Consider the following 12850-nt stretch of genomic DNA (forward strand, 5'->3'; position numbering starts at 1 on the left):
GTAACAACAAAATTTTACCACCCTGAAGTCTGCAGGCCACCTTACTTCCCTTGAAATTTGAACTTTATACTAGGTCTCCTCCACTTGCTCATTCTTAGACCTGGTAAACCAACCTTGCTTTGTCTCATAACTCAAAAAACAATGTTGCTTTAATTCTGAAGATCCTGTCTGTAGAGCAGTTCTGATAGTACCAACCCTATTATTACTAAAGCCTCCTATTGAAGAGAGCTGCTCAAAGTAAAACTGCATTCTGTGAATTAAGGATTCTTTTCCCACAGATGGTTTGCAGGTGTGGGCATGCAGAGTGTCCTCTACCCATCCGGTATTTCCCTATTTGATTGTCAGCTTCTTGAAACAAGGGACTCTGGCTTCTTTTCTTTTGTTTCTTGCTTAGAAAATAAACAAACAGAACAGTGCTTAGTTGTATAGTACTTTGTACTCCCTGCCACTAATTAAACCTGGCTGATGAGAAGTATATTCCTTTTTGGTTCTTTCAATCTTGCTCGGTCCAATATGGCAACCACTTGCCTCATGTGGCTAGATACAAATTAATTTAAATCAAGTAACTCTAAAATTCAACTTCTCAGTTGTTCTAACCCCAATTTCAAATCCTGAGTAGCCACTGTGACTGGAGGCTGACACAGATAGCATGTTGGCCAGCTCTGCCCCAAGCCCTCTGTTGACATATATGGGTTCTTTGCTTTACTTTCATCCCTTCACCGGCAGCTGCTTGGCTTAGACTGGACACCTGCCCCTTACCTGCTGAGCTCCTTGGGACCTCTGTTAAGGTTTACCAGAAAAACAGTGGGCTGAAAACTCATCCTGTAGAAGTGCCCATGCTGAAGCTCTCATCTTTTCACACACACATACACAAACATGCACACACACCAATGCCATGTATCCTCATTGTTACCTCTTGCCTTCAGCTTTCCTGATTTACTCCCCCATACTCAGGCATTTTGCCTGCAATTGTGGTCAGTGGCCACTAGAGGGTAGCCAAGCCTTGGTAATGGCTATAGGACAGTATTTGAACAGCAAGCGGCAATCTTAATGAAAGATAAATTGTTTTCCTATTTGTTCTTTACTCCCATTTAATTTTGCCTTTAAAAGAAAAGCTCCACAAAATAGTTCAGCATAAATAGTAAAAAAATTCCTCTCTCTTATCCTCGTCATTTACCCATCAGTGCTTTAAACATCTAGCTTCAATAAAAAGCTGCTTTCAAACCACGAAGAAACTTTATTTATTTATTTATTTATTTATCTATCTATTTATTGGTACTGGGGATCAAACTCGGGTCCTTCTGCTTGCAAGGCAGGCGGCGGAACCACTGAGCTAAATCCCTGGCCCAAGAAACTTTATTTTTGGAGTGAGACACTCATTCCAGGAAGTATGAAAGCCTAGTAATTTGAAGACTTCTAACCTGACTGGAGTCACTTGCCTTGCCATTGTTTTCTTTCTAGCAATTTACAGTTCATTGTAAATAGAGTAAATATTGTTTTGTTTTGTTTTTTCTTTATAGAGCCTCCTGTAATGGGCTGGGGATGTAGCTCAGTGGTAGAGCCTTGCATAGCATGTGTGAGGCCCTGTGTTTGATCCCCAGCACCACAAAATAGTGATTACAATGATAATACCTCCCTGTATAACAATGCTTGGGAGTTATTTCCATTTCCAAGGAGGGAGAAGAGACAAGTGTCTCCCTTCTCTGGCTTCACTCCCTATTTCTCCTGACTCTATGGGGCTAAGGACTCCAAGAAGCCAGGGCTCATTCCTCCGCCCTCAGAGGCCTCTTCCTGGCCACCATGCAAGCTCAGTCCAGTCAACCGTTTTTTCTTCTGTTTCAGCGAGACTGTGGGACCTAACACTAATATTTAGAATTCACCACAGCAACCAGTTTTAAACATCAAAGTTATGCAAAGGTGATGGGCAACCTGCTGAAAATGTGGAGAAGTAATCCTTGCCCTCTAGTCTCCCCAACAACTGCTCATATCATGGCTTCACTTTTCAAAACATGTCTAAGCAGAACTGAGCAAGACTTTTCACCAGTATGATGCCTTTTATATTTCCATGCCCTGTCATTCTGGATTCACTGGGCAGGGTTAGATGGATTCAGACAGAAGATCCTATATCACAGCAGCTGTAGTTCCCGGAAGACAAGGATTCTCATGGAGTTGCTTCTCTGAGGCTCCTCCCCTCCTCTGTCCCATGCTCAGATTCAGAGATGAGTTAGCCTGAGTTAGCTCTGACCTCAGGGGAGAGGCTGGTGGGTCAGAGAAGCTCTGAGAAAACAGTTTGAGGGTCATACAGGAACGGCAAGAGCTTTCTTGGCTGTGGGGCCACAGCACCTTCTTGCTTACTGACATCTCTCACGCTCACTCCCTTCCTCCTCTCCTCACCCTGAGGTGTTGGGTGGATTCCCTGGGCTCCACCTCATGCTCTTCTCCCTCCTGACGGCTCCCTTTCATCCTTTCCCCACCTGTCTGCTGATATGCCAGGCTCCACTGTTGGCTTCTCTACCAGGAGCTCTCATCTGTCATTTCTGCTTCTCTGCAGAACATCTCTTCCTCTGTCTCCTTGGTGCCTTCAGTCAGGGCTCCTCTAATTCCAAGCCTGCCCCTCTTGTATGTTTGTTCATTTCCTTTCCTTTCCTTTCCTTTCCTTGCTGTCTTGTCTTTTCTTCTTTATTTCTTTTGGACAGTCTCACTTTGTAGTCTAGGTTGGCCTTGAACTCACTATGTAGCCCAGATTGGCCTCAAACTCACAGTCCTCCCACCTCCACCTTCTAAGTGCTGGACCATAGGCCTGTACCACTGTGCCTGGCTGTCCCAGCTTCTGATACTAACAAAATCTCCATTCTCTTAGGCGCTCAGGTCACAAATCTCTGTCACTTTTGATGCCCCACATCTCCCCAACTTACGCAAGTCCTGACCGTGTGACATCCCTTTCCCACTTCCTGGCCTTCTTCTCCCTTGACATCCCTTCTAGCTTAGACTGTTGCAATAGCTCTGCAAGCATCAACTACTCTTCTCCCTTCCTGTTTGAGGCCTGTGCCGTCCAACCCCACCCCAGCTTTCCAGTCTTGTCTCTCCCTCCCTTTCCAGCTCTAGGCACTGTGCCCACAGTACCACTTTCTTACTGCTGTAGAAATAGCAACTCTGAGTATTATTATGGAAATTTATCTTTCCCACTTCTGTCTTTGCTCTTGTTCATCCTTCATTGGCCTCTGTTTTGACCTCTTTGAAATCCTGCACACCCTAAGGTCAATTGCTGCCTCCTCCATGAAGCCTTCTCTGATCCCAGATAGAACTGGTCCCTCACTCTTTGGTCCCCCAATGCCACTCTGTTGTTGCCATTTACATTTGTGTCATATGCGTCCCTAGTAGGTGCTCAATGAGTGTTAAAAGAATGAAAGATGAGTGCACATTTTTAGCTGCCATACCGGTAAAGCACTCTATCCTAAGCATGGGCTTTGGATGAGCAGACCTGGTGGATGAGTCCTGGTTCTGCTCCTTTCTGTGGTGCCTCCATGAGCCTCAACTCTCACCTACAACACAGGGATGACAGTGGTACCTTCCACAGAATAGTTTTCAAATGCTGCACATAAAGAATTTACTGAAGCCAGGTGTGGTAGTAAAGGCTTGTAATCCCAGCTATTCAGAAGGCTGAGGCAGGAGGATTGCAAGTTCAAGGCCAGACTGGACAACTTAGCAAGACCCTGCCCCCAAATAAATAATAATAATAATAATAAAGGGCTAGAGATGTAGCTCAGTGGTAGAGCACTTGCCTAGCGTGAATGAGGCCCTGGATTCAATCTCCAGTACTCACACACACACACACACAAAGTGGACACACACACACACACACACACACAAAGTGGAGCTCACAGTAAATACTGAATAACATTGCCTATTCTGTTCTTACATCTATTTGCTCTCTAAGGGTGATTATGATCTCTTCACTGTTGAACAGAATAAAACAAGTCAGATGCTGGAACTGTGAGGCTATTTACCAGCACACTCTTCAGAAGAGTAGGCTGAATCTGCTGCTCTCATCTCGGTACCCCTTACATGAGCCCTGTCTTCCTCAGCAAGCCTTTCTCTCAACCCGGGCTCCCAGTTCCTCAGTGCTCTGGTCCTGACTTTTCACACAGTTCTTCTCCTCCTCTTCAGCCCCACAGTGTGCAGGTTCCTCAGGGTTAAACAGGTGAGCACGTGTCCCCCCCAGGAGAGAAGGAAGGTTCAAGGTGGGCTGGAGCCTCACCTTGTGGAGGAAGCTGAGCCCAGGGAGGTTGAGTGACTTGCCTAAGGTCATACAGCTGTTCATTGCTCAGCTGACTTCAGAGTAAGGGTCTCTAGTTCCCATCCAGTGCTCCTTGCATCACTCCAAGCACCCCACATGCCCACACACACTGGAAGACACTTCCTGGCCATTTTCCAGTTCAGTTGCATAACCAGGCCCCAAAGCCTGGGGCGGAGCCCCAGAGACAACTGTGCCACTGAGGGTTTTAAAGTCAGCCACAGCCCAGGGTACTTTATAGCTCCCCTCCCTGCTTTTTTGACCACTTTATATCAAACAGCCATGAAAGTACAGAGGATCCATTAATTAATACACAAGAGACTACTAGCTAATGCTACCAAGATGGGTTCTCTCTTGACCTTGAAGAAAGGCTGGGGCAACTCTAAAATACAGATGTCACAAATACCATAAGATACAGTTCTATATGACCTGGGGACTCACTCTGGCCTATTTTTATAAATAAAGTTTTATTAGAAAAAAATATAGTTTCCTTAAAGCTTTGTCACATATGATAACATGGAGATGTTTGTGCATGAAAGTATGACTGTAGCCCCACTCTGCATAGACTTATCTTATGCTTCCCACCCCTAGTTATTTCTCCTTTCTCATCATGCCTTTGCAGCAGGGCCTCTCATGCACCCCACTCCCTCAAGGAAAAGGGATCTGCCACCCCGTTAACTTCCCCTGGGGCCTTTGCTCTGAAGGAGCAAATGTGGGTGCAGCAGAGCTTCTGGCAGAGACATCATTCTGTCTTCTGCAGCTGCCACGTGGGAAGGATCTGTACTGGGGACCCCAAAACCACATCTCTTGGGTGATGCCTGACTCAGATGACCAGGCTGGCCTGGGGTAAAGACCTGACCTCCCTGTGTGCTGTCACTGTTCAGTACAGCCCTACCTCACCTCACAGTGCTGCTCCTCATCTCCTCAGCAGCTTCTGGGCTGCCTTGCATTGGCCTCCTCCAGCCCAGAAGCACCCAGCCAGCTGTCCCTTGCCAGGTGATGCTGGTGTTGCCTCCCAGTCAGGACACCTCAGGGAGGGAAGCCAGGGCACAGTCTCTATTCCACACCTCTGTGTGCCCAGTTGCAAACCGAGACTACCAAGTTCTCAGTGTGTGCCACAAAATGCATCTAGAATGTTCTCCTTCTAACATCCTTCTGTTTTCACATTGCTGCCTACTCAGAAACTCCATGAGTGCTCAGTTTTTTTTAATTTTGGTTTTTATCAATGACCCCTAGTTTTCCCACCAAAGCGTCTTCTCCCTGGTGGCATTTCCCAAACACACCTTGAGTTTTCCACTCTCGCACTCTGGCCTGCACCACTCACTGCCTGCTGTGAGCCTCCCCTTTCTCATGTGAGGGCTCCTCTGCCTGTTCAGCCAACAGTGCTTAACCCCCACCCCTGCCTGAACTGTTACATTTTGTGTGGTCTTTGTCACTTGTTGCCTTGTACACATTTTTGTCTTGATGACCCAGCTAGACTGTGAGCTCCACGGAAACAGGAACCATCACACTCACCTCTGTTTTTCTGTGGGACATCACACAGAGCTTTGTGAGCATTCCATTGGGTTTGTTGAATGAATAAATGAATATGTGAGTGAACAAGTGAAGATAAGATGTGAGGATGGCATGACTCCTTCATCCCCATGTTGTTTGCTTAGTGCCCACAGCTTGTTCTTCTTTTGTCCCCCTCTCCCCCTTTATCAGGTGGCTCGACTCTTTCATTTTGCCTCCTCTTTGGACCTCAGAGAAGGGCAGGTAACCCTGTTGAGAGGCATGACTAACTCCAAACTGATCCAGTCTGGAGGAGAGGCCATGCAGCCACTTCTGCCCCCGAGCCCCTGGTGTGGATCAGAGGCAGGTGTCTCTCCCACCTCGACACCTGTGTGTGAGCGCATGTGTGACTCCATGCCCGGCACATGGAGCCACTCCTACCTCCTCACCCTTCCAGAGCCTTCCGTAGCATCTAACATGTGATTAATTTAGTTGGGTTTTTTCCCTTTATTTAATGCCTGGAGAATGAATTGAATTTGATTATCAGTGCTGTCATGGCAGAAGCTCTTATCTTTCTGTTTTGTTTGTTAATCCAATTTTGTGCCAAAAACATGGCCCCAGTCCTGTGCAGCATGTTGCTAAGGACCCTGCCTGGCCCTGGTGTAGAGCACGTGTAGCCATAGAGGTTAACTGCCAGTAAGCAGGGATGCTGTGCAGTGGAGAAGGAAATACTAACTCTTCTGAATTGCCAGGGCGAAATGTGGTTGTGCTGGCAGCTTTGTATCATTTGCCTGACTCGCTAAAACCTTTTACCTTTACTCTCATTGTCATCAGTGGCAGGCATTAGACACCATGTGAAGTGAGACGGGCTAAAATTCATATCCTGCTGACTACTTCTGTGATTTGGTGTGTCCCTCTGGGAAAGAGCACCTCATCAAGGGCTTAAATTATTCTGTTTCTGGAAATTCCATGTCTTCCGTCTCCATTCTGTTTGAATTTTTTGAAAATATTCCCAGTGTCATTTTTTGGTTTAGGTGGCATTTGTCAGCATTGTACAAGCCCTGTATTCACCCACTGGGGTCTTCAAGAGGGTGTTGTGGGTGTTACTGATAATTATATTGTACTGATTTCTTAAAGGTAATGAATGTTCCTGGTGCAGAGTCCTGAAAGGATAAAAGAGGGTGAATAGTGAAGAGTGAGGGTCACTCCTGCTCCTGCCTTCCAGGAAACCCCAAGAAAGCAGGCACTTGGAGCACACTATGATTGTATCTCATCTCCGCAGCTCACTAAGCTGCAGAGATCTGCTCTGGAGTGGAATAAAGTGGAAGCTCTCAATGGTGACAAATACTAAGAAATACACGTCCCTTTCCACCTGGTCCCCAACTTCACCCACCAGACCCTCCAAGGCCTGTTCAAGGAAAGTCTCCCTGGGACACCTTCCCTCTCATATATGTACCCTCTGTTCTCTGCACCCTGTACCCCTCTGACATTTCTCATTCACTCCTTGTGGACAGATTCCAAGGCCCCATTCAACAAGATGCTCCCTCAGGTCTGGGAATCTGGCTGAGGCATCTGGGTGGGTGGGGTGAAGATCTCCTGCCACTGTTCTTAGGCAGCAACTCAGAAAATGGTGATTGGTTCATTTGTTCAACTCCCTGACTGCCCCCCGCACCAGTAGAGTGGTAAAGCCTGGGAAGCAATAGTAAGAAAATAATCTGCAGGGAGGGGCAAAACAGCAGACAGTGCTAGCAGGTAAATGTAACTGTATGGAGCACAACAAAGACACACAGGCCAGATGGAGAGCATATTTCACGGAGTCGAGATGGTTAGAGAAAGCTACTCTGAGCTGTGCAGTCTTAATTAATTGAATCTAAAGACTGAGGTTTCTAAGCCGTAATCATCTTTTCTTAAACTGGTACTGGGGGTGGAACCCAAGGTCTTTGCAATAGAGCTATATCCCCAGCCCTTTTTAAAATTTATTTCAGACAGGCTGGGCTCAAACTTATGATTCTCCTGGCTGGGCTAAGTTTTCTAGGCTGGGCTCAAACTTGTGATCCTCCTGCCTCAGCCTACCAGATTCTGGGGCTCATATCATTGTCTTAAGTACCGCTAAAAATGAAGATATTGCCAATGACATTAGGACATAGTGCATTTTCACTTAGAGTGTTTACTACTTCTCATTGAAAAAGCTTGGTCATAGTTGTGTGTGTGACTTTGCACACACAATTAAAAGAGACAAAAGCACAATAAATGGGTTAGGGTCCTACTAACCTCATTCTTCACTGTCAGAGTAGTCTTCTGAGTCACTTTTCAGCTCAGCTTAGCTATTTACAGCCAGGCTGTATCATCCTCTGTTCCTTCCCATGCACTGCTGATGGAGAGCTGTTTCTGGAACTTTCATTTAAGCTTTGGATACCCATTCTGCCAGTTCTAACGCTGCCATTTTCTTGGCTGTACCAGAAGCATTGGTGGAATGTGTTTTAGACAAGCAGGACTTTATTCCTTCCTCCTGTGGTTCTTAAGTGGTTTGGTAATTGCACACACAGGGGCTTCCATTGTCCAGTCATGCCATGGGGAGTGACAGCCAAGTGTGTGGACAGTGATGGCAATGTATGTGTGTGGGGGGCAGCAATTGTAAGATCACCCAGTTTCAGTCATGATGAAAAAACATGTGTCTTGGAATTGATGAACATCACTTACAAGAAGTCTCAGGGTAGGTGGGAGGTGTCATTATTCCAGTGACCTAGTGATATCGAGGCTCTGGGTAGATGGCTTGGTAATTCTCCTGCTCACAAGATGTCAGTTCCAGGTATCTGAACCACACAGAAAGCAGGGAGAAAGGTCAGGCCTTTCTCCTCCTATCCCCAGCCCTTCCTCCTATGTGTCAGAAAGATATCTTTTCCAGAAACCCAGGGGTGGGGATTTAGCTCAGTGGTGGCTCTGCCTGCTTCGCAAGCGCAAGGTCCCGAGTTCCATCCTCAGTACCAAAAAACCAAAAACAAATTTTCTGCTTGCCTCACAAACACAAGGTCCTGAGCTCTATCCCTGGTACCAAACAAAAAAACCAGAAATCCCTCAACAGATTTTCTCATGCATTCCTTTAGCCAGAACTGCAACTAAGGCCATCTGTAGCTGCAAGGCAAGTTGGGAAATATATTTTTTTCCACATCATTTGAAAAATGAAGTTGGGAATGACTTTTGGTCAGCTGAGTGTATCCCATTGTAGATTTGGGATATACTGAATTAAATAACCCGGACACTGCAGGACTTCTCAGAGATTGGAATATTGTAAAGTGGCTCATTGAGTTTGAGGATATAGTATATAGCTTTTCCAAACTTAGGGAATCACACTGTACCTACCTGGCAAGGGCATGGTCCTGAGTTCAATCCCAGGTACCCAGGTACCAAAAAAAAAAAAACAAAAAACTTAGGGAATCCAATCCCTATATATTTTCCCAAAGACAAGATAACTCTTGATTGTTCCCAGAACATTGGTCCAGAATAAGAAAACAGGTTCTTGGACAGGGATTTAGCTCAGTGGTTCCACCGCCTGCCTGGAAAGCGCAAGGTCCCAAGTTTGATCCCTGGTACAAAAACAAAAAGAAACAAACAAACAAAAAAAATAGGTTCTCCAGAGCAGAGCTGAAGTGGCAAGGTAGATTGAAATTTGTGGGAACTAAAAGAGAATGAGCTTTTGAGTAGAGGCTGAGCACAGCTGAGAGGTTTACAAATGAAAGAGACACAGGGATTTTAAACATCTCTGACTGTTTTGATAGCAAAGGGCTAATTTGTTTTCAAGGCTTTTATTTCCATGCCACTATGATTGACTCTGACACAGGACTAGATTGGAACTGAGCTATTATTATCACCTCTTTCCTAACCCCTGCCACTTCCAGTCTTCCTGATGCTAGCGATATTGGAGCTAGGCTGGCTGGCTTCTGGGAGTGAAATGGAGCCCTTTGCTAACGTGGATGCACGTGTTGCCTGCTGCTGCTTTCTCTCAGATACGTTGCTGAGCATTTGCAAGAACTGGCAGATTATATTGATGGAGTTAATCCCTGACTATTTATTTGTGCTTGGAGTCTTGAAGCCCCTCCTGGTCCTTTTGGACAGAAGTGATCTTTTCCGTTTTCTGATTTCAACAGCAATTTATGTGGCAACATCATCTTCTTCGTCAGAATTGGCATTTTTTAACATTACTCTGCCTTGAGCTCTGTAATGGGCATTTACTTGAAGAGCATAATCTTGAAGCCTCACCAACACCCTGCCAGCTAAATGCTCTTCTGCAGATGAGGGTATAGAGGTGGAGAGAGGTTAAGATCGCCTGGGTGCTAACTGACAGGAGTGGAATGTGAATCCAGGCCTGACTTGAAAGCTATTTTCTTATTCTTATGTTCTGTAGCTTCTGGTGTGGCACTTTTGTGTTGTCATTTGTACCTTTGTTTTCTTATATTTTGTCAGAAATTGAGTGATACTTTCACTGTTTCCTAATAAAACCTAGTGCAATGTGTTGCCCACAGAAAGTACTTGATAAATCATTGTTGAACAGATTAGTGAATAAGTGGGAAGGTGAATGAAAGAGTGTGTCGGTGAGGGGTTTGCCTGATTGTTAACCTTACATTCAATTCCTCAATTATAATTATCAGACTGTTTTCTCACACTTTTCAGAATCAGTGTTTGTTCTCCTAAATTCTAGGTGTCAGGCTGCGTGTGTAGCTCAGTGGTAGAGTATCTGCCTAGCATGCAAAAGGCCCCGGATCCGATGCCTAGCTCCACAAATATAACTAAACTCTAGATGTCATTTAAAATGTTTCTGAGTAAAATGACCATGGGTCACTGGCTGTTAGATTTGGAAGGTATATAATGGGCGGCTGATCCAGCCCTCATTCTCTTGGCAACGATTCCCCCGACCCCCCACTGTGTCAATTTCTAGATGTGAGGCTTGGGTCTGTTGATCCACAGTATCTGAGGCAATGAGAATGATTTCTGTCTTTTTTCACGTAATGTCCTCCAAACACTCTTTGGCCTGGGGATCGGTGCATATATATGTATGCCTGATTATATAAATAGTTTCCTCCTGTTGTTGCTGTTAGCTTCCTGGAGGCATGGTTTATATCTTTGGAAGATTGGGAACTTACCTATTTCATATCGAAGCACATCTTTGCTTCAGTCTGGCCTTTCTTCTAACCCTTCTGTGAGCCCTTTTGTTTGTTCCTTCCCCTGACTCCTTTTGCATCGCTCCTTTCTTTATCCACCTGAATCTTTCACATCTGAGAAATGCTGTGCTTCGTTGGTCCACTGCTTTACTTTTGTTATTATTATTTTTATTAAGTAAAATGAAAAGATTCTCCCAAGCCCTCTTCCCTTCTATGAAAGCCTCAGACAAAGTCGTTTGGGTCCTTGCTTGTTTCATCAAACCCACCAGCCTGGGTCGGGTTTTAGCTGCTGTGATCACTTCTGTGCTGATTTGTTGGTTGTGTTATTGTGCCTTATTGTCCCCAAGTCCTCCAGACTTCTGGGGCCACTCTTTCATTATCCAAACAAAATACCTCTCCCCCTCTGCTGCCCCGTGTGCCTGTGGTCTCACTGCTGCCCCCAGTACCTGAGAGAAGGCCACAGGCTCCCCCCATCTTTGAACATGCCAGAGTTCATGAATTGGTCTAGTGGTTACTTGCCTGTCACTTCTTGCTGCAAATACCAGCCAGTTCTCAGGGACCTCAGGCTCCTGCCAGCCCAGGTTCCACTTTCAAGTTTCCTTTGCCCAAACCCAAGTCTCTTTCCCACCCTGAGGTAGACCCAGAGTATCGCTGCCTCCCGGGCCTTCAACTGTGATCCTTTCTTCTCCGACAGAGTCTCCCCGCCAGGCAGCCAAGACCTTCCCTTTCATGAGTACAGTGCACTTATCTTGCTTTCCCCAACAAAAGAGCAGTCCTCTCCTGAGATTAATTCTGTGGCTCCCTGAGAATATGAAATGGTTACAATCAGCAGCAGGGATTTTTTTTTAAATATCATTTTTCCTTTCCTGATTCATTACCTTTTGGGTATTTTGTGAAACCCAAATGTGCCAACATAAATGTGCCTTATAAACAGAAACAGCTGTACAGATGAAAGAGAGGACCGTTGTCATACATTACAAAACACTGTCTGTATTTTATATCCTTTGAAAGGAGTTAGGACTGAGCACAGAATATTAGGTTTGGATTTTCTTGTATACTAAGAACTGAGAAAAATGAAGCCATATATGGGTTTTTACTTGTGTAAAGGCAGAGAAGCAGCCAACAGCCTCTAGGGAGTAAGGATGGCAGGCAGTAGTCATCCCGTGGTCTGCCCAGGGCTCCAGCTTGTCATGGGGTGTCTGAAGGAGGAAACTGGAGCCAGAGGAGCAATGGCTGAACCCCTCTCCTGGGGCTCTCCGGATTCCTTCATTGTTTCCAGCTGGTATATCTGAGCCCCTACCCCTCTGCAGAGCCATCCTGGTCTTGATTTCCACCTTGATGACCCTCAGAGCAAGAATCCCTTTGTCGAGTCTGCCCCTGCCGCTGCCCATGAACCTGTGCCAGACTTCTGACATGTGCCCTTCTGTGCTGTGTCCAGGGACAGGGTGCCTTATCAGAGAGACTCCGGAGCTTCAGCATGCAAGACCTCACCACCATCAGGGGAGACGGTGCCCCTGCTTCCTCGGGGCCCCTTCCGCCTGGGGCTGGGAGGGCCAGTGGCAAACACAGCCAGCCTAAGATGTCCAGGAGTGCTTCTGAGAGTGCTGGCAGCTCAGGTAGGTGTCTCTTCACTTCCCCTTCACCCCACCCACCCCTGGTGCCTCACTTTCATTGAGAAACACTCACTCTGCCCTTTGCCCATGGACCTGCCACTGATAGAGATGTCTGTCAGACCATGCCAGGCCAGCTGAGGGGCACAGCACCACTCATGCCACACCAGGAAGCTGGCCTCAGGACTCTGCACCAGAGGGTCCTGCTTCCTCCATGGGCAGCCTGGAGAGTTGGGGGTGCTTGAGTGGCAGTGCCTGGGACAATCCTAGAGGCAACAGCCACAGCTGGAGCTGGACTG

General features: G+C 46.3%; 1 protein-coding gene across 2 annotated transcripts in view; it reads left to right on the top strand.

Annotated features, from left to right (window-relative positions):
* Reep1 (receptor accessory protein 1) overlaps positions 1-12850 on the top strand; it is a 109163-nt gene that overhangs the window by 81145 nt on the left and 15168 nt on the right. For both annotated transcript variants that reach the window (XM_013072179.3, XM_013072180.3), the window contains exon 6: positions 12380-12557. In XM_013072179.3, coding sequence (XP_012927633.3) covers positions 12380-12557 — 178 coding nt within the window. The remainder of the gene's footprint in view (positions 1-12379; positions 12558-12850) is intronic.

Source organism: Heterocephalus glaber, unplaced genomic scaffold (assembly GCF_053883595.1).
Source record: "Heterocephalus glaber isolate CG9 unplaced genomic scaffold, H.glaber_assembly_v1.0 deba00000470, whole genome shotgun sequence".
Classification (NCBI taxonomy): domain Eukaryota; kingdom Metazoa; phylum Chordata; class Mammalia; order Rodentia; family Bathyergidae; genus Heterocephalus; species Heterocephalus glaber.